General features: G+C 34.6%; 1 protein-coding gene across 1 annotated transcript in view; it reads left to right on the top strand.

The window, feature by feature from the left end:
- LOC120630065 (trace amine-associated receptor 6) overlaps positions 1–27,286 on the top strand; it is a 62,523-nt gene that overhangs the window by 27,293 nt on the left and 7,944 nt on the right. Inside the window, exon 2 of the mRNA XM_039899201.1 lies at positions 26,138–26,562. Within this exon, the coding sequence (XP_039755135.1) occupies positions 26,344–26,562 (219 nt within the window). The 5' untranslated portion in view covers positions 26,138–26,343. The remainder of the gene's footprint in view (positions 1–26,137; positions 26,563–27,286) is intronic.

Genomic DNA, 27,286 nt, shown 5'->3' with positions numbered 1-27,286 from the left:
ATCAGAATTTAGGACATTTGAAATAGTAAAGTTTATTTTCCAATAGCAAACTATCGTAGTTAAACATGGTAATAACGAAAACAGGGAAAAACCTAATTGTAACCTAACCTTATTTTTTTTTAATCAGGGACTTTTCAGAAGTTTCACTTCTATCGTGTGTGAATAAAGAGTTAAATAATAATAAATCAAAATATATAAGTTTAAACCATTTCATTTGTTAATTTTAATATTAATAAATCTTTAACAATTTGTGACCTAATTCAAGTAAGTATTGTTAACTTCTATTTAGCTTCGTAAATATAGATTGCAGATTTGCAGACGTAGTTTCAGGACTCATATTTCCTTTTAAATAGGCTTTCTAATGTCTTAAGTTCCTACCATGTTGCTTTCTGATGTCTTTTGGCAATAGTTTCAGCTTATACTTGAGCTGGGGAAGTGCTGCAGTCGCTATTACACCCCGTATCCGCTAAAGATTGGCGTACACCCAGAATTAATTGTCACAAAGGCTGAATTAATTCTTACTATATATAAATTATAGGAAAAGTATGCTTACATAGAGAAAAAGATAAGTGGGTAATTGTCTGCAAAAGATTATTATCTTATTTCGAGGCAAATCAAAACAATAATGTTAGCTAAAAAATAAATTATAATTATGTGGGTTGATTCTAGGTAAAAACCTCATATTTCACGTAATTACCATTTTTTCTAACAGTTACAAAACTTAGAACGAAAAATGATAATTAAATAGTCAGTAAATAAATAGTCTTTATTGAAATAGTCAATCTTTTCCTTACGGAATATAAGGAACAATTATTACTTGGTTTGTAAAAGTTTCGGCTTTACTACAAAAGTAATACAATAGTTTTATGCAACAATCATGTATGACGCAATTGTTTTCGTTTATATGTTCTAAATGAAAGTTCGCGAAAGCATTATCGTTTAAGGTGGGCTCACTATAACCCGTTGTAACTTATAATCCATTTTGTTTTAAAGTAATGCATTATCCGCGAAGGCGTTTCTGGACTCATTATATTATATTAATCTATATATGAATAAATACGTTATTTATCATGATTGTTAAAAACAAAACAAACGCGAACGGATAGAATAGAATAGAAAAACTTTATTGCAACACAACTCAATAGGAAAAATACAAAGAAAACAGTAATAGTACTTAGTGCTAGGGCGCAAAACCGAAACGAAGTGCGATAAGGGAGTCTTTTAAACACTGATGTAAGTGATAATAACCGGGATGAATGAATGAATGAATGTACTTTTATTGCACACCACAAAAAGTACATAAAAAAAGAAAAGTATAACAAAACAACGTTTACAATTTGGCGGCCTTATCGCTTGACAGCGATTTCTTCCAGGCAAAATGAACAGCTGGTTTCCAAGCTCTCCGAAGTATGAGGGTGTTCAGACACCGGCAAGGCCAGAAATCTTCATAATAAACAATTTTAGAATTTAGAATTATTAAATACGAACTACATAATACAGAATACAGAATTCATTAAATCCACATTTTGCATAATATTTGAAGCTAGGATACAACTTACAGAGTTAGTTAAAGTTATTAAGATGTAATCAATATTCTGCTAAATGTGTAATTATAAAACCGGGTCATCCACGTTACGTCGCCCGTAGTAATATGGTTTTGTTGGTAATCGATACTGGAAACGTGAAAGCAAGTGACATCGATTACGTAGGTACTGCTGAGAGCAAGTCATTAGGGCGTTACGCTTTCGAACCACTGTGACTTATATTTGTCGTGTTATATGTCGAATATGTAACTACTAACGCTGCGCCTTATAAAACCTTATTATTGAGTAATACTTAAAACTGTATAATTTTATATCTTTACTAACAGACTATGAGCTCGCCTTTGTACAACTTTAGACAGCTACTTTTTTCCCATACAAACTTTTATCCCCTATTTGGCTAAAATATCCCCCCGACAAACCACGTCGAGCATATGCGATGTTACTACGAGCATACGCTATTTTAGACTAAGTTACATTGGTATTCCATCCCAAAATAGGTTTAAAAGGTCATGAAAGTATATATGCAAGATCGATTCGACACGATTAATACCAGATCGATTTAAAAAAAAAACTTATTTGGTTACCTTTTCTATAGTATATTGAGGTAAGTAATCAATATTTTCTATTTATGCATCAATTTAAATTCAAAAAAGTTGTTTTTTTGTTTTTTGAACGCGTAAATCTCTGGAACTACTGAAATTTACATGTCTCATTTGAAAAAAATTAAAAGGCCAAAAAGGTTATTTAGTATCACACAACGACGAGCTGGATCCCCGTGCTGTTATTGTAAAGTTATTTGTGAATAGAGGGGAAAAATGTACTGATTATGTATCTTCAACGTTCTGATATAGGTTTTCAAGCCCCGACTGGGAGAAAGGTTTTTAAACTACACAATCCATTAATTTTATCTGAAACACAGCCAAAACTAAACCACAGAACCAACGCGTTTTTTAATAATAATTTGGATGGTCAAATTTATCAACTCGTATATAACGCGAACTGTATAAGTCGGTTTGTTTGTATCCTAGTTTCGGCTCTCTTGTTTTGAGATAGACTTATTCTGCGGACGGATAACGGATTGTTTTAGATCTGGAAAATAACAGTTCCCACGGGACTGTTAATATAAAGTTAATGAAACAATCGCGCGGTTCAGCCAGTTAAACATATGTAACTACTGTAAGAAAACAGAAATCATATTGTCAATTCTAAAGCAAGATGGATAATTTATCAGTTATAGATACCAACACTTACGTAGAAGCAAATGACATCGACATGTGCAGAGAGCATGTCATTAGTGCGGTTACATTTCCTTTGCGTAGCATCTTGACAGATAACATATGCCATACAAATTGACACATTATGTCTGAACATAAATATCTAGTTTTTGTCACAAAATCAACTTGTATTTATGGTCTCTTGTAATAATATTATGTTTACTTAATATAATAATATTAGAATTTGTATTGTTAGGTTATATCTTTGAGGGTTAGGTTAGATTCCGTTGTCTGTCCATCCATATGTACTTTAGCAATAGCTTTGACTTTTTGTGACAGTTATCATTCGGGGAAGTGGTACAGTGGCCTATTTCTGCCGCCAAGCACATGCCGTCCGGCACAGAAGGCTTAACATCTACGCCTCAGGTTGATGGAAACAGGTTGACACTTTGTACGACGTGTTCCTTGTATGCCAAGCGAAGTGTTGCTCTGTTTATAGGCGTTGGCTTCCAATTACCATTGAAAATACAAACATCTTGTTCTCAAAGACAGCTTGAGGTATTCGGTTTAAACCTATACTGAATAGTAAAGTCAGTGGCCTCGTATTCCTACAAAAAAATGTAGATAATTTTAAATATGTGGTACTAGCATTTCTAAGCTCACTGTACATAGGTAAATCTTAAAATAAGCTAAGTTTTTTCACGGAACGATAAGCTGGTTTATCTTTTTTTAGAACTTTTGACATAAATTGACCCAGTAGGTACAGGAAGGAACTTGTTTGAAAGAAATGTTCTGCACCCAATAACAGTAATTGAATATCGAAAATAGAATTTGTCATATCTCACATATTGTGCTACGGAACCTGAATACGAAATTTCGAATCGGTAAGTAACAGTTTTGTTGACTTTAATATGGGAATATACTATTCACGTTACTTCTGCATACTTATACCTTTTTTTCTAAGGGGCTTTTTTATAAAACGTATACTTCATCTAGCATGTAACCAAGCTGGATTAAAGGCCTCTCCCAACGGGAGGGCTTGCCCATAATCTCCACTCTGGGCAGGCGGGTTGATTATATTAGATGTAGATTAGATGAAACTAGCAGCACAAAGGACGCTGCTGTACATCCTCCGTTATATTCTATTAGTCACCTCGTACGACATCCGTAGGAGAGGGTTGGTGATAACTGTATTCTGATCTGCCGCCACCACATTTATTTAAAAAAATACTGGTATCGAACTTTACTAATAGCAATTAGACCTAGGTCAGAATTTTCGACTAGGCTTCAATATCCGGGTCAGACAATAAATAAAGTATACATTATTTAGTTTCCCGACCAGCAATTCCTAATACCAGCTGGAGTTAGGGAAATGGTAATACCCACACGCCAGGTTCCGCATAACTAACGATTTTACAGCCCTTTTTGGAATTTAAACCGTTTTATCTGTAGTCAAATATACTAATTATAAGCGACTAGAATAACAAGATAGTTTATAACAGTCTTCAATACGGAATTTATTATCAAGTCTCAAAGTTTGTCTTAAGTGTTATAGTTCTAAACGGTAATGATAATTATTGGCGTTCAAAATAGATGATCCATTTTGCTGAACAGGTAATAAGACTTTCGGATTAATGGAAGGTGATAATAGAAAATCAATAGCTTTAAATGGGAGGCCATCGTGAGTGCTAATAGGCCTTTAACGAGCCACTATGTAGGTGTCAGTGCTCTTAGAAGGTTTCTCGGCTTTTGTTTTAGGTTTCTGCTTTATGTTGGTTATAGTTATTTTTATTTATATATGTACGTTACTAGCTCAATGGAATTACAATCCCATGTCATCAGGCCCTGGGGTTTCTACTCCCCAATTCCCCAGAGACGCTGTCAGCGCGGCTGGCCAGGATACAATTATCTTCCCGGGAAAGGATAAAAATTTAACTTATCTTACAGCTTTATCAACTCTCATAGAACTGGCGCATTAGTGAAAATAATATACATATAATATATGTGTAATATATGTGTATAATAATATACATATAATAATAAATGGGGGTAAACTTCTCCTATTCCGTGTTCCCGTGATTAAGCAGGTGGACATGTTAATGAAATCCCTTGTCAGGTGATATAATTTTTGTCTCTTGCCTGTGTGTCCTTGCAGGTGGTTAACAGCTACAAACCTTTAAAATAAAATTATTAAGCTTGTTGAAATACGGATCGGATGGCTGCAAAATTGTAAAGTATTGGCTTTTTTCTGTAATCATATTCTGAGTACCAGTCCAGAATTGGGGCATTGGTAATTCTTAAACAAACCGTTTTTTCCCATGATACTGACACTGTTAATATGTAGCATCGTTCATACTTGCATATTTTTTCTTATTTAGTGTATTTACTTAATAATGTTAGTGTATCACTAAAAACTCACCATTTTTAGTCACCCTAACGGCCTATCTTTTATCAGATAACAATGAAATACTGACTTAGTTGGAGGGATTTAAGCTTGAATTATTGTGATTGTAAGTTGATGAAGTACTTTGATTTGTTAGGATTTCAGTTTTATTATATTGACTGTTTAAACACTTTGATCCTCTATTGTGTTTCACTTATCTTGGACTTGGATTTTTTTCATTATATACTGCATTCTACTACAAATGAAATGGCATTTGATATCTATATCATGTGGGCTGTAAAAACATCTAATCCGCCATTTTGTAGCAGTGAACATCTTTGATTTAGAATAAGACTGAATACACAACAGACTCGGGGTAAAATTTTCATAACAAGTTTTGACCAGGTTTAAAAGGTTGGATCACTTTTATTAAGCTTGCTTAATAAAGCTTAATAAGCTAAGGTTGCTTAAGCAAGCTTAATAAAAGTAATCCAACTTTTGCTCCCTTATTAATAATATTAATGCGAAAGTGTGATTGTTTGTTTGTTTATTTGTTTGTCCTTCCTAAGCAACCAGTTTACTTGATTTTTGCAAACAGTCAGTTAAAAGTTTGTACAGTTACATAGGTACACATATATATACATACCAACGGTCGCGGCAAGATTTGCTTAAAGAGACGATAAAGTAACTAGTAAATAAGTCGCTACCCCAACCTTTCGTTTTATTTGTCAAGAAAATGTGGATGTTTGTTACTCAATCACGCAAAAACGGCTGAACGAATTTGGATGAAATTTGGCATGCATGTAGCCTAGTGCTTCGAAAACTACTTAAGGTAGTAGGGAAAATTGAAAATTGTTTACGGGCTAAGCCGCGGGCAGACAGCTTTGAAATTTGGTATGCATGTCACATATGCTATGAAAAGGACATGTACCTACTATACCAATCTCTCAATTAGTTTCCGTGGTAAGATTAGAAATTGTTAACGAGCGAAGCTTTAGACCCAATTCTGAAGTCCACGCTGACGAAGTCGTGGGCAGAAGCTAGTTTTGTGATAATGATCTGATGAATTTATCACAAACCACAAAACCTGTGAGTTCAGAGAAAACAAGTTTCACCAATTCCTGTAGCACTAGGGTTTATCAATATATATACAATGTATTCTGGTAAGCCGTCATCAGATTAGTTTAGCACCATCTGCAATCTGAATATTGTCAATTAGTTTGATTATAAACTTCAGCTAAAAATTGCAAAGTGAGCCATCTTTTTGTTTATATTATATCAAGTGGAAGCTCGCAGCTGTAGGTATCTCTTGAATCGGAGCGACACGAACTCGTAACATTGATGTTGACATATTTCTTTACACGGACATTTGCGGTCAACTGCAGGTTCATTCTATATGTTATACGTGTATATTAAATATACCTAAGCGGAACTATCTTAAAAGATTTTTGAGGTAGATAAATATTTACATATATACCTGAAATAATATAATTAAAAAGTACAATTGTTTCACCAATTTCTAAAAAATAAGAGCACAATACTTTTCAGCACAGTTCGGTAGTTTCACTGTCGGTATATATTTTTTTAGTTCTAATTGGCGGACCAAGCTGATGGCCCACCTGGTGGTAACTGGAAGCCCATCGTCTATGAACAGAGCAACACTTCGCAGTGTATGCGGGAGACAGGGCCTGCAAAGTGCCGCCCTGTTTCCACCAATCTGAGGCGTAGGTATTAACCTCTGAAGCGCCATCCATCCTCAAAAACCTAAATGTCAGTTTCAAACAGTTCAAATTTGGAAGACGTTCTTTTTTTTAAAAAATTACATTTACGACACTTGAATGAATGAATGAATGAATACACTTTTATTGTACACCAAAGAAACAAAAAGTAGTTACAAAGATATAAATACAAATCAAGAGAGTACAATTTGGTGGCCTTATCGCTACATAGCGATTTCTTCCAGGCAACCAATGGCGTAAAAGGAAAAAACATAGAAAAGAGGTAGGTGGACAATAAATAAGATTTAAAAATTATACAAATATAAATAAAATATATATATATATATATATAAATATAACTATAATATATATATATATATATATAAATATATTACATATAAATACAAATAAAATATATAACATAAATATATTACATATAACATCCCCAATTAGTATGAAATACATAAATAATTCAAATTACACACTTAAAATGATTCGCTACAGCGTTGTTCGGCTGAAAGAGATAATGATCCTTCACTAGTTTCTGGGGACACTTTCTGGGGAAATGCGTATAAAAAAATATCCATCCCACCTTTCATGATTCTGTAAACGGTATTGGCTTTATAAATAATTTATCTTTATCATAGTGCTATTTATAGAAGTATAAATCTACAATGAAATATATAAAAATCGTAAAGAATGCGTCAACTTGCACCGAAATCGCATGAAAATGGTTAAAACGTGGTGCCGGTATTTGACCTTTATAGCGATAAAAATACAACGAAGTTCACAAATCCAATTGATAAAATAGCTTTCTTGTTGCTTTATGAACATAAAATAACCTAGTCATTACACAAAACACTGTACTTATTTATTATAAAATCCAGAAAACCCTCAGCTCCACACGCCGTCACGGTGGGAAATAAATGGCGCGCTGACACAGATTCAAACAAGCATTATTTTATATTTTTCTTCTGGCACTTGTCATTTTATTGTTGATATGAATAGAAAAATTATTCAATTTGTCTATGGTCATAAGTTGTTCAAACAAAAGTCAACTCCATCATTAACAAAATGTGTTTTATAATCGTCCGGACGGCCCGAGCCGCCTAGGGCTCCTTGCGGTCGAGCGTATCCTTCCAATAACTAAGAACACTCCTTTTAAAGAAGTGTTAAAAAACATTTTTTACTGACATTTTTAAACTGATTCCACACAGATGTAATTAAAACCTGAATAAAAGTCTTTTTGAATACCAAGCAAAAATATTCTGTTGATATTATTGGATATTAAAAACCAAAAATTAAAATCGACTTTGTAACATTAGAAATTGCAAATTAAAATCTATCAATCGTATAACTTTTGGAAAAATCTATATTATTTCTTCCCCAACCGGGATTTATTGTTTCGTGTGTATGATGATACCATATTTTTTCAAATGTTTATATTAATATTTAATACAATAAAAAAATATTTTTGTGTGATATTCTGTTTCATGCGGCGTTGCCCTCATACCGTAATAGCCGTGTGGAGTATTATTTCGGCGTTGAATAAAAATTGTAAATAATGAAGATAGAATACTCAGAGCGGAACAGGACTATTTTACTGGAAATTCCCTCCCCCAATGGTTCTAAATAATCATCAAAATCGGCATATAATTGGCAGAATAATCGCGTAACAAATATACAACAAACTTTTTTGTAAGTCGGTTGAAACATCATAATGAATCAGTCAGTCAAAAGCGTAAAGATCCAAATCTAAGGCGATAGGATTTTCTGCAAACTAGTTTATTACTGCATCATAATTGTTGAAGTGGAGTTAATAGTCCTACTGAATTCAAGGTGGTTTTGAGATATATGTACCACTAGCAAAACAAAAAAAAATTGAAACTAAGGTTTTTTTTTCAGTTATTTTAAGTTTTTTGCAGACGCTATAATATTATTTAAATTTTATTAAAACGCATATTTAAACTTCCCAGTGTTATAGACTAGTAGTTGTAGTTCTTTATCTGTTAAAAATTGTAGGAAACTTTATAGCAGTAATCGATAGTAGCGGTGATAGTCTAAAAGGTAATGCTTCGGCTTTCCTTTAGGGCAACCGAGTTCGACCCCCGGAACACACCTCTAACTTTTCGGACTTGCGAGTGTGTGCGTTGTGAAATTTAAGCGATTAAATATCACTTTAATTAACTTTCTTGAACATGAAAACATCGTGAGGAAAACTGAATACCCGTGAGTTCTCCATGATCGCAATCCGCACTTGGCCAGCGTGGTGGACTTAAACATTAACCCTTCTTACTTTGAGAGGAGGACCGTGCCCTGTAGTGAGCCTAGATAGGATGATGATGATGAATCGATGGTCGGTTGGTTGTTTAATTGTTCGCCGCACTGTTCACTACCTAAATAACTAAATATAAAAACTATTTGACCAAAACTTTATCCAAACCAAACTCGGCTCATTTTTCGGAAAAAAAAACTGTATGTTACTGGTTCACCAGACCATGTTAAATGATGTTTTCAATCGTGAGACTTGCTGGCGTTGGCTTCACGGATACCGGATAGCCGCCCACGATCCACGGATGTGGTAACTTGTATGAATCCGAAATACGCTGACAATATCCCGCAGTAAATCGCAAAGTTTTCCTTTATTGCCTTGTTATGTAAGTAAACGTTGCCCGGGGAGGATTTAAAAATATAATAGCCAGAGAAATGACACTGAGTTCAATGTTAAAAAGCGCTTATAGCAACATCATGTTTTTTACAAGCTTTTTTTTAGATTCACCTGTCCTAAAAGTTATCTTTCTGTCTGTAGGTTAATGACTGTATAATAATAATAATAATAGGAATAGTAAATAATAGGTGAATAAATTCATGTCAAATACTATTATTAAAAATTAAAACAAAATACAGTAGGAATAACAAAATATAATAGAAACTAAGAATACATCGATTTAATAAAATTAAAAATTAATAAAAATTAAAAAAAAAATTATTAAATGAAGTAATTGTTACGTACTCCCAATAGGATCTTATAATAATCATTTTCTATTTTCTAGGTGGTATAAGTTTGACGTGGTATTCTTGAGTGTGTCTGTGTTTGTAGCTCACAAACGGCAAAACCTATTTGATTTTGTTTTTGTTTTGGTAGAAAGGTGAATTTATCTTGAGTAAGTTAAAAGTTTGATGAAAATCGGTCTAAGATGCCCGCCACCAGAAAATGGCGGATTAAATTTTTTTCACAACTACCTCAATATGGATATCAAATGAAAGAGCTTGACTAGTAGAATAATGTAAACTATTGTGAAAGAACGTGATTTCGTACAGGGTTTTTTTAAATTACAAATGTATCTGTTATAATCGAAAACAGCCTTAACAATTAAATTAATCTTAGCCTGCAGATTTCATTTTAATATCTAAAGGAGAAGACAACGTTTTTCTTGTTGATGGGTCCCAAATTTGGATATATAACTTAGTTGTGCGTCCAACGTACAAATTGCTCTCAAGTATGCAAACTACCCTTAACTCACACAGTTCCCACGTAAGTGTGACTGCATCACTATATTCCTTATACAGTCATTGACGGTGAATGTGTTAAGTAGACTGTGAATTCCGGCGTCAGGCGCCAAAATATTTCTAGCAATACTAAAAAAAATAAACAGGCAATATATTATGTTGATATAGAATACGATTTTCATTAGTCGTAAGTAGGTATATGTGGGGTATAGGATGTAGAGCATTAAGGTCACTCGGCTCTTGACCGTTGGCCGTGATCCAAAGGCTATATGGCTCCCTATAATAACTTTGACATCACATAATCTTGTTGTAAGTGTTTAATAGCGACAAGATAATGAATATAACGCCGCTTATTATATGCACAGTAGCTGTGAACGAATCGCCTCACTAAATTGGAAAAATTTGTATTCATGAACGCATCAAAAGTGCTTCCTCAGGTAGGTAAATATGAATAAAAAACAACTTGAATATGACTTTGAGAGCTCCAAGTCAAAATTTTTAGATTAAGATCTAGAAAGCATTGTAATATATTATAATATAATTTTAATACAGTTGAATTCATTGATTTATTGTACAAACACACAGAGAGACACACTTTCCCATTTATTATATTAGTATGTGTAAATTAATATTTATTGCAGTAAAAACTATAAATGACCAACTATATATATTACGTTAATGACGTAATAATAATTAAATTAATGTGGTTGGGTTTTATATTACTTATTGTATGCTGACATTAACATAATTATAATTAATTAACATTATTTGTATATTTTTTATAATTGTAAGGTTTTTTTTTGATATGGAAATCAGAATGTTTTAAATGATAATTTATTCTTGTATTATAGGTAATAAAGTAACAAAGTGACTGTGAAGAAGCCAACATGTTGCATACCAATTATTTCACGGGCACGGGTCTATTTTTAAAATGAAAAGGGTAAGCCCGCAGTCCACCACGCTGGCCAAGTGCGAATTGGTAGACTTAACACACCCTCGAGAATATTACGGAGAACTCTCAGGCATGCAAGTTTACTCACGATGTTTTCCTTGCCGAGGTGCGTGCCGGGGTTCATACTCAGTCCCCAGAAACGGGTGCCGAATCCTTACCCGTTGGGCTATCATCGCTTATCGATGTTATTATGATACCTCGTAATGCTGTAACAGCTCCACTTCTGTACATCACAGATACGAATATATTTTGAAATTAGTTTTTTGAGGGCACTCAGTTATACTAATCTTTGTCATGAGAAAAATTATATTTTTTCATTTTTGTCTGGCCGGGCATCACGCTGAAACTATTTAATTAATTCAAATGAAAAGTGGTATGCTCTGAGTTCATATTACGAGGTAATAATAATATAATAATAATAGTGCATTGCTCTACTGGGATTTAACGATTATCACTGACAGGTATATTACAGCTCATAGACCTGATATAGTGCTAGTCGATCGATCAGTGCGCCGTGCAATAATTGTTGACATTACTTTTCCACATTACCATAATCTGGTGAAAGCTGAAAAGAAAAAGTATCTAAATACTTGGACCTTGGTCACGAGATTACCGCCATGTGGAGTGTTGAGTCGACCGTTATCGTTCCTATCGTCGTTTCAGTCAATGGTCTTCTCGCGAAAAGCTTCGACGAACATCTTAAGAAGCTTTCGCTTGGTTGTTGGATCAAGGGTCGGATACAGAAGGCAGTAGTCCTTGAAACGGCGCGTATTGTGAGGAGGTTCCTCACTCTGGAGCCCTGACCGCCGGTTGCTTGGGTATTCAAAAGCCCCGCAAGCGAAGGCTGGATGTTAATTTTTATAAATTTTTATTTTAAGCATTGTTAAGAAAAAAAAATGAAAAAGAATAAATGATAGAAAAAAAATATAATAATACTAATATACTTTATTGGGCACAAAGAAACAAGCACCTACAATTATAATGGTATACAAAAAGACACATTAGTTACCAGTTAAATGATCTAAGCAATTGTATATATATATTAGGGGAAAAACTTCTGCCCCTATGCTAGGATTTACCTGTATTATAGGAGGCAGTGCTCTCCAAGTGCAACACTTCAGAATAGGTACATAAATATAGTTATCTTTATGATAACAGTGAACAAATAATTAGGTATAGTTTTAGGTAGGTAGGTGTTAGGACATAGATTACGCGGCTTTATTAATATGAACCGACATGTGCTGCAGCAGTGTTGAGGTTTGGCCTCTTATGTGGGTGGGTGGGTTCGATCTCAAATATATAATTTCTGAATTTTTCTTTCGCCTGGTCTAGTATGGCATTGGCCGTAACCAGCCATACCAGACCAGCCAATCGTGGTTCTACTCGTATCTTAGATTGCATCATCACTTACTATCAGGTGACATTTTTATCAAGAGCTAACCTTATTAGTATTTATAACTATACCTCTCTGACAAACTTGGATAACTGGTTAAGATAGTTTAATGTACAACTTACTTGTATGTACATAATGGTTGGCAGAGATACGGGTGACAGAGAAATACTATTCGATAATTACAAAGACAGGTGTATTGTATTGACTATTTGAGCTCAAACTTTTACTAGTATGACTTAAAAAAATCAATCAATTATGATACAAATTGGGGAAACGTTAAATATCTGGACCCGACTTGCAGTCCATCGGTCTACTTGGGTATATCTCCTTTCTATTGATACTACTTCAGTTTAATAACGACTTATAATTCCAGTTATTTTGACTCTTACCATCTTCCCATAGTCCGCTGTGTGATCTTAATTCATAAAAACAAGAGTTTTTTTAGCTCTTATATACAATATTCTGCATAAAGCACCCCTATTATATCTTCACAGAGTAATGTAGTCCACAAAATTGAGGCAGGAATAATAATTTGTTTCGTAGGATTCATTACCCAAAGGACATAAACTCGTTTAGGCTTAATTCAACAGATTTAATTTTCGACTGCATACTGAGATCTAGAGCAAATTAAGGGCTACAGGATTTTAAGACTTTCAAAAGTAAATTAAAATACCGTCCCAAGATTAACTGTATTCCTTGAACTTTACTGGCTGGAATTCAGTAAAACAAAAGTGAAATAACAAAACAAATCATCGAACTGATCTATTTTGTAATCTAAAGAATATCAATTTTGATATTTATTCATTAGATATCCCGTTTATTAAGGAGTTGATCTACTCTTTAACCGAAGCTTGAATTTTTTATATCCACTGAGAAAGACAAATTTTGCCGCAGTAGGTACCTGTGTAAACTAAAGACAAAGCAATTCAAAGTAAAAATGCCAAATTGCATGGATATAACTTATGACAAACCTACATTCCCCATAACACCCATATCCGCACGGCCTTCTAACCAAAAACCCACATACCAAGTTATTATATATACCTTTGTATGTGGATATAACTTGAAAAATTACACACTTTCATTTTAAATTTTATTTTATACAAACTGTCTTCCAATGTTAACCTACTTAGTAAAAGAATTTTAAAAATCCTTTCTTTGTTACACCTCTAGAGGTATATTCAAATTTTATTACTTGATTGATCTAACGCGAGTAACACCTTGTTATTACAATATAATTATAACTTACTGGCTTTATCACATAATATAATTCAAAAATGTTTTATTCATGTAGACCTTATCACAGGCACATGTGAAGCGTTCATAAATATAAGATGTTATCACTAATGTTAAATGATGGTGATAATTTAATCCGTTAACTTAGAACGAAAGTTAGGAGGGTTCCAAACTCGCCCTGGTCTAAGAAGAGCACACAATAAACTTAGCCGGGCAGTTTTTTTTTTATTCTCAATGTTATGATGTTGCCGTGTGGCGACGGTAGATCAGACTATCGTTGTCACCATCCCTGCTTTTCCCGTGGTTTTCGTACGAGGCGATTAAGGGAATATAACGGAGGACGGGCTGCAGCGTCCTCTGGGCTACTACTTACCACCTGCTACGATCACCAACTCGACCTTCATGGTGATTATGGGCAAACCCTCCGGTAGGGAGAGGACTTTAAGGAGTATATTAGGCTATAGATACCGATGAACAGAACAATGATCACATGATGTTTTAGAATAAAGATTAATTTACATGCAATTCACTAACCGTTTGTTATCTTTGACTCTATTATTGTGCTTTGTATCTACCGTTCAAAATGTTGGCTCGGATATACAAGGCGGTGAATGAAACGGGCAGTTGCGCCGAGAGGTAACTAAGTAAGTGTTGGCAAACGAAAACTGTGTCATGTCACTCAGACTTGATACAACTAAACAAGAATGAACACTAGGTACCTATCTTTTATTAGACTTAGAATGCATTCTTTAGAAGACGTTTGTGATCTTTGACATTTTGTGAGTGAAATTTTAATTGCATAGAATGCAAAGTGCTAAATTAAATGTGCTTTTTATACTTTAATATTGTTGCATTTGTACTGTGTTAGCATAATGCAAATCGCAAGTCAGCGTTGTTTACGTAGTATCGAGGAAACATGGCCAACTTTTCATACTAATAATTACGCATAACTTAAACTCTTTCAATTCAAATACGAACTCAAATGATTGAATCGGAGCTAAGTATAGTAGTAAGTATATATTAGTATACAAAAATTGGATGGTTTTTTATTATGGATTATGGATCTTTGCCAAAACAACAAGTTTTTTATTATAGTAACGTAAGCCAAGGGCAGTATTTATTAAATAAAATAAGAATACTGTTGTCACCACTAAATGAAATAAAAACTTTAATTCCAAAAGTAAATTTGTATTAAAGTGTTGGTGTTCAGTCTGAACCAGCCCTATTGTGTAGTATTGCGCACGTTCAGACTACTGAAGATTGTAGGTTTATAACAGTTATATTCAATTCAGACCAATATAATGGGTTTCTACTCGATATCGTACCGGAACGATAAATTGCACAGAGGCATTTCTTTTATAGATCCGTAGCTATCCAAAGCCAATAAGATAAAACCAGAGAAGTATCAAAATATAAAATTCTCTTTCGCATCTCTTCGAAGATTAACTTACAAGATTGTCGGCTAATTACAATCATATTGTACTGGACCGAATAAATATTCATAATGTTACCCCAAAGAAAACTTGAAGCGAAAAAATAAATGTTGCAGTTGCCAGAAAAGTAACATTTTTAGGAGAGCCCTCGTATTGTAGTGAAGGCGCCGCGGGCGGTCGCCATTGTAGCAGATGATGCGGGTCAAGATAATTATAGCCTTCTATAGCGACTATCAGGCGCCATTCCGGAAGAATCGTTTTTGATTTTCAGGCTCTTGGCTTGTCCCGAGCCGCCTCTAAAAAATAATGCTCTTGCGGAAAGTCATTAAGGCAATGAAAATATTTTTTGTTGTGATATTTATATATTTATCTGCTCCATTGGTCTATTGGTTAGCATGTTCAGGATCAGGAGGAATTTGGTTGAAGTCTCGGGATGTATGCATACTATGCAGTTTCTGTTGAAGAATTCTCAATACCAGCTCGGAGTTAGGAATTGGCGGTGTCAACCCCCGTGCCTCGGAGAGCACGCTAAACCGTCAGTCCCGGTTATTATCAATGCCTTTGAAATAATAGTCGTGTTAAAGCCCGCTGACTCGTATTAGAGCAGTGTCTATGTTCTTATACCTACTCTCTTATGACAGACGAGGCCTGGGGCCAGCAGTCCCATAACTGGTTGCTGTCTCTCATATGCGTTAATAGGCGGTGGATGATGATGATATTTTTAACTGGCTTGAATAAAAACAACTGGATGTTAATGATCTGTTTTCTTTGACTTATGTGACATAGAGTAGGGGTCTGATATTTTGTAAAAGAACTCAGATATAATAGCTCGAGGGGCAGTTAATAATTTTGAAGGAACGTTTTATTAAAGCGGAAACTTAGCGCCACAGTTTATGTCGAACTCTGCACGTAAGGTCATATTGATTACTAAGATTTAATATCAATTCGACGTAGCTTCACAGCTGAATTTACATGGGTTTGAATTCAAATTCGAACATACGAGTATATTCCTTGTATTAGGGTATTACACTATTTCTACTCATATAGTACTGATACGTGGTTCCTGCGCATTTAGCAAACTTCTAATAATCAAAGTCCATATTCAAAACTTACGTCCAAAGCATGTGTACGATATATTTTGGCGCACTTATAACAGGCCACTTACACTTCAATCATTTGCCAACGATTCCATCGATTCAAGTAGCTATCCAATTTTGGATTCCAGTTTGAGGCCTTGAGCTTTCAGTGCCCAGGGCCCTAAAGTGTTCTTTTCCAGTCCCCATTAATTGCTTCATTTTTGCACACTTCCTTCGGACACGACGTTTAAATAAGAAATCAACTAACTCTATGCCAAATTTCATTCATTGTTTTTTCGCATTTATAATATTAGTTAAGATACAAAAATGAGCTCCAATCAATTAATGTTATAATAAAGATAAATCTGTATACAGCTCAGCCAAACTTTTTAAACTTTATTGAATACAGTTGCATCTAAGCAATCCAATATTTGGAATGCTGTACAAAGAATCTGCAGCAAATTTCCTTAAAAATGTTCAATGTCACAATGAAATACACTAAGGAATATGGGTCAAAGACGTTTTGTCCTATTTGGCTGCGACATGAACTCGCCTATAAAGCTAGACCTCGTAAATAGGACTAGTGTAAAGCGTATGCAATACGGCTTCATGATACGCTGACGTAAATGGAAAAAGTTTTAAATGTTAGACTTGTTAGAAATGTTACGTATTACCATTATGTTAACATTTAGGTATATAGTAAGTTATCATTTTATATTTCGATTATTTATGCGTGATAGCCTAGTGGCTAGGATTTCGGCTACACTTTCTGGCAGCAGAGTTCCAATCGCAACACGCACCTCTGACTTTTCTAAGTAATGTGCGTTTTAAGCAATTAAAATAACACTTGCTTCAGCGGTGAAGGAAAAGATGGTGAGGAAACCTGCATGCCTGAGACCTCTCCATAATATTTCGAAAGGCACTGGGTCAGCGTGGTGGACTATGGCCTAATCCCTTCCCATTGTGGAAAGAGATCAGCCCGGTAGTGGGTCGGTAATGGGTTGATATAATGATATTTGACCGTAAAACAAATTGCAGTGGAATTTTGCTACCTGTAACTTACTCTTTCGTCTATACGTATGGACCAGGGTCCTGACTTCAAATCCCGGGTAGACCCAATAAAATTGTTAGGTAGAAGGAGTTTTACCAGCCTATAAATATTCAGTTCTAGCCTGGAGTTGGGAAATTAATGGTGTCTAAGTCGACCCTCGTGCCTCGGAGAGCACGTCAAGCTTTGGGTGTCGGTTACTTTCATTAACATGAGATAATAATCGTTAAAGTTCACCAACCTGTACCAATTGCGCCTGTGCCCACAAGTGGGTTACTAATAGGTGGTCGGTAATCATGTGGGCTTGGTTTTATATGAAGAGTTTGATTAATTTTTGAATATCTCAGTTCCTGTAAAACGGATTTGAATAAATATTTTAGCGAGTCAAAAGCTAAGTTCAATCAATATTCTACCAGTTTGTAACTACTCTTAAATACAACTGAAGAATTATTTTTACATTTACTTTTATTTTAAGTTGTTTTTTTTTGGGTTTTGGGTTTTTTATAATCTACAATTAAATGGTAAAAAACAGCCCGAAAGGAGTGTTAGCTACAGTTACTATTTAAGACTGAATCATCACTTACCATAAGGTGGGTTTTCAAGCAAGGGATCACTAGTAGAAGGCCAAAAATAAAATAAAAAAGGGGGTACCTGTTCAAGACCCATGAACCTTCCCAACTTACGCCAGTGGCTTAAGTATCTATGGATGGGGATTTTGTGGAAGATTATTTTAAATAATCTTTTCGGAAGAGTACTTAGGAGGCCGGGTAACTTTAAGAAATTTCCCCTGTAAATACAAAAGAAAAACTGTTAAACCTTATTATCCGCATTTGCATAAGTCACCTTTAAAATAAAAAGCTGAGGCCCACTTAATATAGCTTAGTCTGCAATACAGCGTAGACATAAGACAATAACTGAGGAGACCCAGGACCGATGTCGCCACAGACGTATTAAGTGACAAATTACCTACCGAATTAATTCACAGAGTACGAATGTTTTGGTGTAGGTTTGGGTACGAATTTTTTATTTGACATCTTTATGAGTAGCCAACATGTTTTAAGGAGACATAATTTTTTATTTATAAAAATTGTATAGTAAACAGAATCAAAGAAGTTCTTTAAGTAATTATTGGTATTATCATGAACTTACATAGGATAATTCTGCTACTCGTACTGCTTTGTAATAATTCTGCTACTCGTACTGCTTAGTCTCTGTCATACTTACTGCGCAGACATAAGACAATGATTGAGGAGAACCACGATTGATGACGTCACAAGAAACGCATTTAGGGCAAGTTATCTCATTCAGGATGCGAACGTGTTAGGGAGTGGCAGGATGGTGGATTTGTAAATGAGTTTTTTTTATTTGACATCTTCTTGGCACGCAAGTCAAATATGCATAAATATATTGCAAGAGACATAGACACATTTTTTTGCAAGAGCAATTCTGAAAAAAGAAATTATTTTTGTTGGCATTATGGGCAATATCATAAAATTTTTGTAGCACCTCAATCAATCATAAAACTATTTATAATATTGCGATATTAATACGTTTCTTAGACCCTTTAATACCATAAGACAGTGACTAGATACGCATTAAGTGACAAAAATTAACTCATTCAGGGTGCGAATATTGTGGTAGATGCATAAATGAGTTTATTTATTTGACATCTTGTTCAATAATCTCTGAAATATTGCTCGCGTGAGAAAAACTTTTCTAATGAACAGGAGATGCGAAATCAGATTTTTGAAGTGAAAACTACTTGAGCTACGTTGATATCACTGATCCCCTCAACATGCTTGTGACTTATTGCGCCAGACTACCGAAGCGTATTATAGCGTCCTGCGTTCATGTGTACGCATTTATACACTAAAAAATGTCGGGTGGCAGTCCTTATGACCCCCTTCTTTTTTTGTACCAATATTGAAAAGTTTATCGTGAAAAGCTTGGGAAATCCCATCTGATCGTCCCAAAAGCTACACGTTTTGTTCCAAATCGTAGTATTTTTTCCTAAGACGACGAGTGGGGAGACTCACGATTGATGACGACACAGGCAATGCATTAGGTGACAGACGAGCTCATTGAGGATGATAATGTTTTGGTGGATGCGTAAAGACTTTTATTTATTTGACATCCTGATGAATAATGTGAGAAACATGTTTCGTCACTTAGCCACCAACACTGCGTAAATAACGATCTTAGTTTTCGGGATATACAAATATACTGTCTTTTTTCACTTGTATTATTTTATCGACTGATAAAGTTTTTACTTATTCGTGGCTTGATTATAAAATGACTGTCATGACCAATCGCAGGTAGTTTTATTTTTATTACAAACACCCCTTAACTGGGTTGACCACAAAACACATTAGTCGTGGGCTTCTTTCACCAGTAGTGCAACATGATAATTATGTCTAGTCTTCTCGTCCTATTTGTATTAGATAAGAAGAGATAATAGGTGGAGTTGATCAGTCAAAATATATACTACCACAATATATAATATTAATAGAATGGTTCTTTATATGAATGCTCTCCGACATTTGTTATTCACACATGAAGTAGTTGGCACGACTGACGACTCAGAAAGAGGCATCGGAAAGTTAAACGGACAGTTAAAACAGAGTGGCACAATAGTTGGCAAGCGATAAATCGCCGTGTCGACGCGGTTGGCTTCATAGCTTGTACTAGTCTGCGTATTTTTATTTTGTATGAAAATTGAAAATCAACTCTGAATTCCTATAAATAATAAAAGTTTCATAGAAATGTTTTCTGTGTTTTACCTGCAATGTAAGTATTCGAGCTATATGGTAATGTTTTAACGCTGGTTTGAGTCTTTAAAACGGTTGATTATAAACCCTTACTCTTACTTATGTTACAAATGCAATGCGTGTGTGTGTGTGATTATGTGTTTGTTTGTCCTTCCTTAACGCCCTAATTAAGCAACCAATCTACTTTATTTTCGGCTTGAGTTAATTGGAAATTCGTAGAATAACATAGGCTACTTTTTATTACAGCAAAACGAACGGTTTTATTGCTTTTTCGGACAATAAACAAACTCAAATTTGTTTGCTTACTTGTACACTAATAAGATTCCCAAATCGTGGGTGTGATCATATTAATAAAGCATATCTACAATAATATTGATTGAAGACTATTCGGGGTACCTACACACAAAATAACCTCCAAAACATGGCCCACCCACACAATTATTTTGGCAGCACGGCTTTTCACATACGGAAAAGTTAAATAGACCTCCGTGAGGAAGGAATTAACCTTCCTCACGAATTAAGCTCTTGTATGCAAAAAGATTTGTCTAATGTGACTTGAAGTTCAGTATTTTATGCGCTGAAACAAACTCTTTTCATTTTCCAATTGAACTTAGAATAACATCGTTATAGTTATGCAGTTCTTTTTCACATATGAAATATGTTGTCAGTTGAAGTGTGACAAAACGCAAACGCTGCATTTCTGTTTCCTAGTTTTGCTACGTTTATTTTTAAGGCCTCTAAGCTCTATTTTAAGTGACAAAGTGACTCATTATAGTATATCTAAGACCTTGATTATGAATATCTCATAATCTCGACATATCAATAACGTTAATGTGATATTATCAAGTACCTATATCATATAAACCTATTCCTACTTAATTATTATTTACGCCCCTACCACATATGTTATTACATTAAAACATGTAATATTTCGCAGTTCTATGCGTGATATAACTTTACCTGTGTTGTATCTTTTGTAAGTCAATGGCTTCAATATTTAGGAATTGAAGTTTATGTCTTTGTTCATCGTCGTAAAATTCACACAGTCATGTATTTCAGTTTTTTATAAAGTTTAATATAATATTTCGAAGAGTGTGCTCAAGGACTATTTGACCTAGTTCGTTCTCACCTTTCCATCGAATTGCCAGGCGTCGTTAAAGTCTGCACCACTGTGTAGTTGATATTCCTTGGTCACGTACAAAGCACTTTCGGTGCTCGTTGCTTTTGCACCGCAAATATCCGGATTGCCTTTCTAACATCAATTTTCCTAGAATCAATTCCTCCTTAGGCTGTATCATTACTTATATACTATCACATTTATAATGGAATAAAGGAAATAAATGCCACCTACCTACGTATAATAAATAAATGGAGTTATTAGCATTGATTTTGATGCCAAGTGTATGACAATAACATGAGAGCACTTGTTGGTGAACGGCCGATATAAGTGTTCAATGTTCATGTCTGTTCCGAGCTCCCAAGGGTCAAGAACTTCGCTCTGTTGAAGCTTTCATAATGTACTTTACGCGAGAAACCGTTTTACTAAGCAATTTCAAACATCAGCTACTATTTGAATTTCAAGCTGTGTTTATTTTTTATTTTGATTGATTTAATTTCAACTGCAACCGAGTAAAGAAGGCTATGGCTAGACTACGAATCTCTTTATTAATACCTCAAAGCTCAAGATTGCAACCTCGTGCCCAGTTCAGTTTTATAAGAAATCGTGCTGAATTTTATTGATATATCAAATATCTTGAAAAACTAAAAATACCACCAAAATTTATTAATTGAGAAATGATTTTGAGCTTACTGTTAGAAAACACGTCTCTTGACCTACTTTGAATCCGCATTACTCTAATTATGAGGAAAAGTCGAATCTCGAAAATGTTTTCATTGCCTTAATGAATCATAACTACGTCGTGAGTCTGACACAACAGGCGATGATATGCTATGCTAACTAATGTATTTTATTCTCAACGGCAGAAACGTGTTTTTTTAATTTGCCGGCATCCTGTGTGTTTGGCCCAACAACAACACCGATCTTGACGAAATTTAGCAAAAAGTTGGCTAGCATCTTGAAGGAATAAAACCAAATTTTAAAAGCAGCCAGGAACAGTTGCCACATAATTAAATAAAACTTTATTACATATATACTGGCCTAAAAGCAAAACCGATTTTGGCAAAATATTACACACTGGAGGAAGACATAGGTACTTTTGAGCCTCGGAAAATAAATGCTTCCTACAGGTTTTTATGAAATAAACCCGGCTGAAATTTTCGTTACGTTTATCAGCTAGTTAGTAGTTACAAACATAAATGCATTCAAAGAGGAATACGAATATTCCTAAATAACTTAAGCGTAAGTTCAGATATACCATTGCATAGGAACATTTTGTTTAACATTGCATGTGATGACCAAAGTTTATTCTCGACCTGAATTCATCACACAAGGGGCGTATTTGGCCAACGAGCATTGTATGTTTTAGATGTATTAGACATTTGGATTTACATTTATTATTTACCTTCTAAACGGATCTATAGAGTAATCAGATTTTCTGACAACAAAAATCAACATATTTTCAGCTTAACTGTTAAAAAGATTATATGAAATTTGGCACACAAATGTAGTTTGTATCCTAGAGATAGACTTAAGATTATATCTATGCCGGAAAAGCTGGAGACGACCACAGGATACATTTTATTCCAGAAATATAAAGACCGGTTCCGGCGGGATTTATTCTCTCTAGAACTCTTCTTATAGGACTCCCAAAACATTTGCTTCCGAGCACCTTTCTATTAGAAAAGCTTGTGATTTTATTTACCAATTGGTGATATTTTTGGTGTTTTTCAGTATAAAGGATATATGTAATGTATACTATTAAACCGATTGAAAGAAACTTATTTAAATAAATACTATCTAGTACCGGTATATGTATAGAATGATATAGGCTTTTTTAAGAGTTTATTTACCAAAAGATGTCATATTGGTCCTCTTTTTGATTAGACTTTTGCTAAAATTTCTTTGATGTAGTTTTCTTTTGATAGTGGAATTAATGGCTTTGTCTGCGGACTCGAAACCTTTTTCAACACAAAAGGATCCCAAAAGTAATAATTCCTTCAAATAAACCTATTTCCTGTAGGAAATTGGCCATGTCTCGTCGTTTTCGAGTTATTCAGTTAGGTCGGCATGTAAGCTATTTATTTTAAGGGTATAGAGAGAGTTTAACCTAAAACAGTAAACGAGTAGACAATAATTTATTGACTTCACCATGCTTGTCAAGCAGGTTGTGTATTTTATTTAGATTCAGAATATCTTATTATTCTGACAGCTCAGAAGTTTTCATGAACATCAACCTATTCGTGCCACACTAATGTGCACATGCCTTAAAGAGAATGGTATTTAGAGCATAGACCCATCACGCTGCTCTAATGTGGGTTGGCGGTCTTAGGTAAACTCAGACTCTTAACAACTAGTAGCCTTTAGGAAACTCATCAACTTGTTGGAATACTATGCCGTTGGAATAGTTAAGCAGCATTTTTTTTTTATTTAACTTCAAGTTAGCCCTTGTCTGCAGTCTAAGATGGTAGCGGGCTAACCGTTAGGGATAATGGTACTCATACCCCTGAACAGTTTCTACGCAACATCGCACCGAAACACTAAATCGCTTAGCGGCTCTTTGTCGGTATAGGGTGGTAATCAGGCACGGCCAAAGCCTCCCACCAAACCAGAACAGATATTTTTTTTTAACTTCACTGCGCTCACCGCTGATTAGGAAACTTCAAATCTCCAAATAGTGATATCACCTTTGAAATGTCAGCATTGCATAAAGATACCGACGTTATGCCACATTAATAATAAGGCCCATATAGTGGAGTAACAAAAATGAGAGGGCCAAGCTTACGTTTACTTATTCGATTGTGGTAAAGTTAAATTTATATGGTATAGAAAGAGCGCTATCAGGTAGCAAGCCTGTTGCCCAGTATTTAACTAAAGGGCGCTATTTAGATACCATGTAAACCGTAGTTTACTTTCAGGCGTTCGAATAAGTAAACATAGGTAGAAATTGTCAAACTTGACATTCTGTTTCCAAAGACGTTCCACGTTTAAGATAATATTATTTTAAAACAAAAACCTGTCTTAGTTCTGACACGATTACATTAAACGTAAGAAACCTAGGCATTATGGAAATCGTTTCCCAGTCTTTACGGTGCCTTACAAATTGCGCAAGATGGAATTGCTTCGAACGAGTCGCTTCTGCCTGAATATTGCAAGTTGTTTTTCTGTAATGTTGTTTCAAGTTTCCATTTCTTGCATATTTTGCAGGTTTTTTTGGGTCAGGTGATAAAGAATTTTTTTATTACCTTACGTACTACCGGTAGCTACTCTGTGGATAAAGGGTTTAAAATATGCTTGGTAACGCTGTGAAATGGTTGTAACAAGAATTAAAATTTAAAAACTGAACTATGGAGAAAAGAAATCTGTAGATAATAATAAGATCTCCTTCCAACATTTTTTTGTTAGTATTTTTAAAATTTTTGTTACAATAATATTTTATTAGGATTAAATAAGTTTACTTAAAATAAAATTTTCTTTGTAAAATGTCGTTTACGCGGTTGATGCCGCAGTCAGTTTAATGTTGTTGTTTGTGAAATAAATATCAAATAAATAAATATCTGGGTGTACATACGAAATGCAAACAACAAGTTTTAAAAACATACTTAATAACAAAGGCTTTATATTTAAAAAAGGCGTAGTCGGTATCCTCCGTAGGGGTTTTATTATACGGTTCCTGTAGAATAACCAACGTCGTTTGAATTTAGTGGAATATTACCACCAACTACGACTCATAGTTAAGTGAAAGTTCTTCGTTGTTAAATCAGGGTTTAAACCTTTTTAAAAGTAACAACTTGATTTGAGATTTTATGTAGCCCAGATTTCTATAAAAATAAAGTCGGGTTTTAGTTTTTAACTTTTATTTTATTTACTACATTTAACATGCTTCCGCTTAACTACAAGCATGTCGCATGGAAAGTTATGATGAGTACTAGTTTAAAGCGCGCTTGCTTAGAAAATAATGCTCTGCTGTTGCTTTTAATATAAGAGTGAGCTTGCGCGAACCAGATTACCGAATTACCGTTACTTCTCGTAGGATAAAAATATCGATAGGAAGCAACGTATCTTTACGTAAAATTTCATAGTGATTAGTTTAACTGTTAAGCCGTACGTGGAATAGCAATAAGAAAAAGTTATTCATCAAACGAATGCAGGAATGGGTCCCCTGGTTATTTTCAAAGAGAAGAAGTATTCTATGTCGTTGAAGGAATGTTGAAAGCAATTCACAAAATTGTATTTAATGATTGAGGCAAACACCTTAAATACAAACAAACGAACACATTTTAACATGTATAATATTCGCAAATGAGCATATATAAATATAGATGAATATACTAGTTATAATCCCTTTTAATGAGGAAATATTACTTATTACATTCGCAATGTTCGATAAAGGCTTACGTGAACATATTTTTCACGTTAAACCTTACACGAGTAAAATCACAAATGGTAATTAGGCAAATGCTTAATCATTTTGAAGCTGTGATTTTAGAACTCACACTTAGGTGTTAATTATATTTTTTTGCATTCGCGTCTTTGTATCTTTCGATGGCTATTTAATAATCCATCAAATCCAAAATCCTTAGATGGCAGATTTAATTTAGTAGAACTATTCCTTTCATACTTTTTCCTATAGATAACAGTGGTACTAATAAAATCAATGTTCCACGTGATATATGTGTCTTAGCTTTTTCATTAACTTTGGGCATAAAACTTTATACAAAATTATTACAAAATATTTGTTTCAGATAACCTGGTTGTAAAAGCTACCCATGCATCAAAGTCTTAAACACCAAACACCAAGAATGAATTCAAGGAACAAATATGAATCAAATGAAGTGATCCATACGAGATAAGATAACAAAATATTGGTTGAAGCAACGGATAGTGCACTTCATATGATCTAAATGACTTATTCAATAAAAAACAGCGCTGCTTATTGCAGGCGCCGACTATGTTCGAATCGACTAAAGGCGCATTGCTGGTAGCGCCCTCTCTCTCAAACAGCTCCTGTTGGCCAAACGGAAAAGGCTGGCCTACAACCTTCCCAGCAACTGAGGATATACTGAAAGCTTTTTTCATATTCGCCGTATCTATGGCCATTGTTTTTAGCAATCTTGTACTCATTTGCGTCTTGAATAATCGGAGGTACATCAAGTATATTGATAACCAGGTAAGCTTTGGTCATATTAACCTTTTTTACCAATAGAAATCGTCTGTCTATTCATCTGTCACCAGGCTGTATATCATGAACCTTGATAGTTAGACAGTTTAAATTTTGACAAATGATGTATTTCTGTTGCCGTTATTACAAATACTAAAAAACAGAATAAAATAAAGGGGCTCCAAAAACGGAGCCTCCCGTGCGAGTCCGAATCGCACTTGGCTGGTTTTATTTTAATAATAATAATTGACAGACCTGATGCAGAAACAGATGAAAAACCACCGCCTATAAACAGCGTAACCATGAGACAAAAATGTAATTTCCCGATGATATCACCTAACAAGGTATATAATTTACTTGCTCACCTGAAAAAAGATGAGTTAGCCTCTGTTTAATACTACGCATATATTATACGAATATTATTTCCACCGATGCACCGATGTTCGGAGAGTGGATAAAACTCTAGGAGAAGATAAACATTTTGTCATTTCGCCATGAACAAAATCACTGCTGACCATGCCATAACCATGGAGGCGTGGAAGTAGCCATGTGCTAGTATATAGCAGAAAAAATAAAAAAAACAAGAGCACCACCTCACATTGAAGCAAATTGGAGGTTTTAGAATTTCAGACCTATATCCCTGTCTTGTATTTTCTATGCCCAGGAGTGGCGCATTAAAGTAGCGGATGTTAATGAAATTTTAATCTCTATCATTATAAAATCACTAACGCTA

This window comes from Pararge aegeria, chromosome 15, assembly GCF_905163445.1.
Source record: "Pararge aegeria chromosome 15, ilParAegt1.1, whole genome shotgun sequence".
Classification (NCBI taxonomy): Eukaryota; Metazoa; Arthropoda; class Insecta; order Lepidoptera; family Nymphalidae; genus Pararge; species Pararge aegeria.
This window is presented reverse-complemented; position numbering and strand designations above follow the sequence as displayed.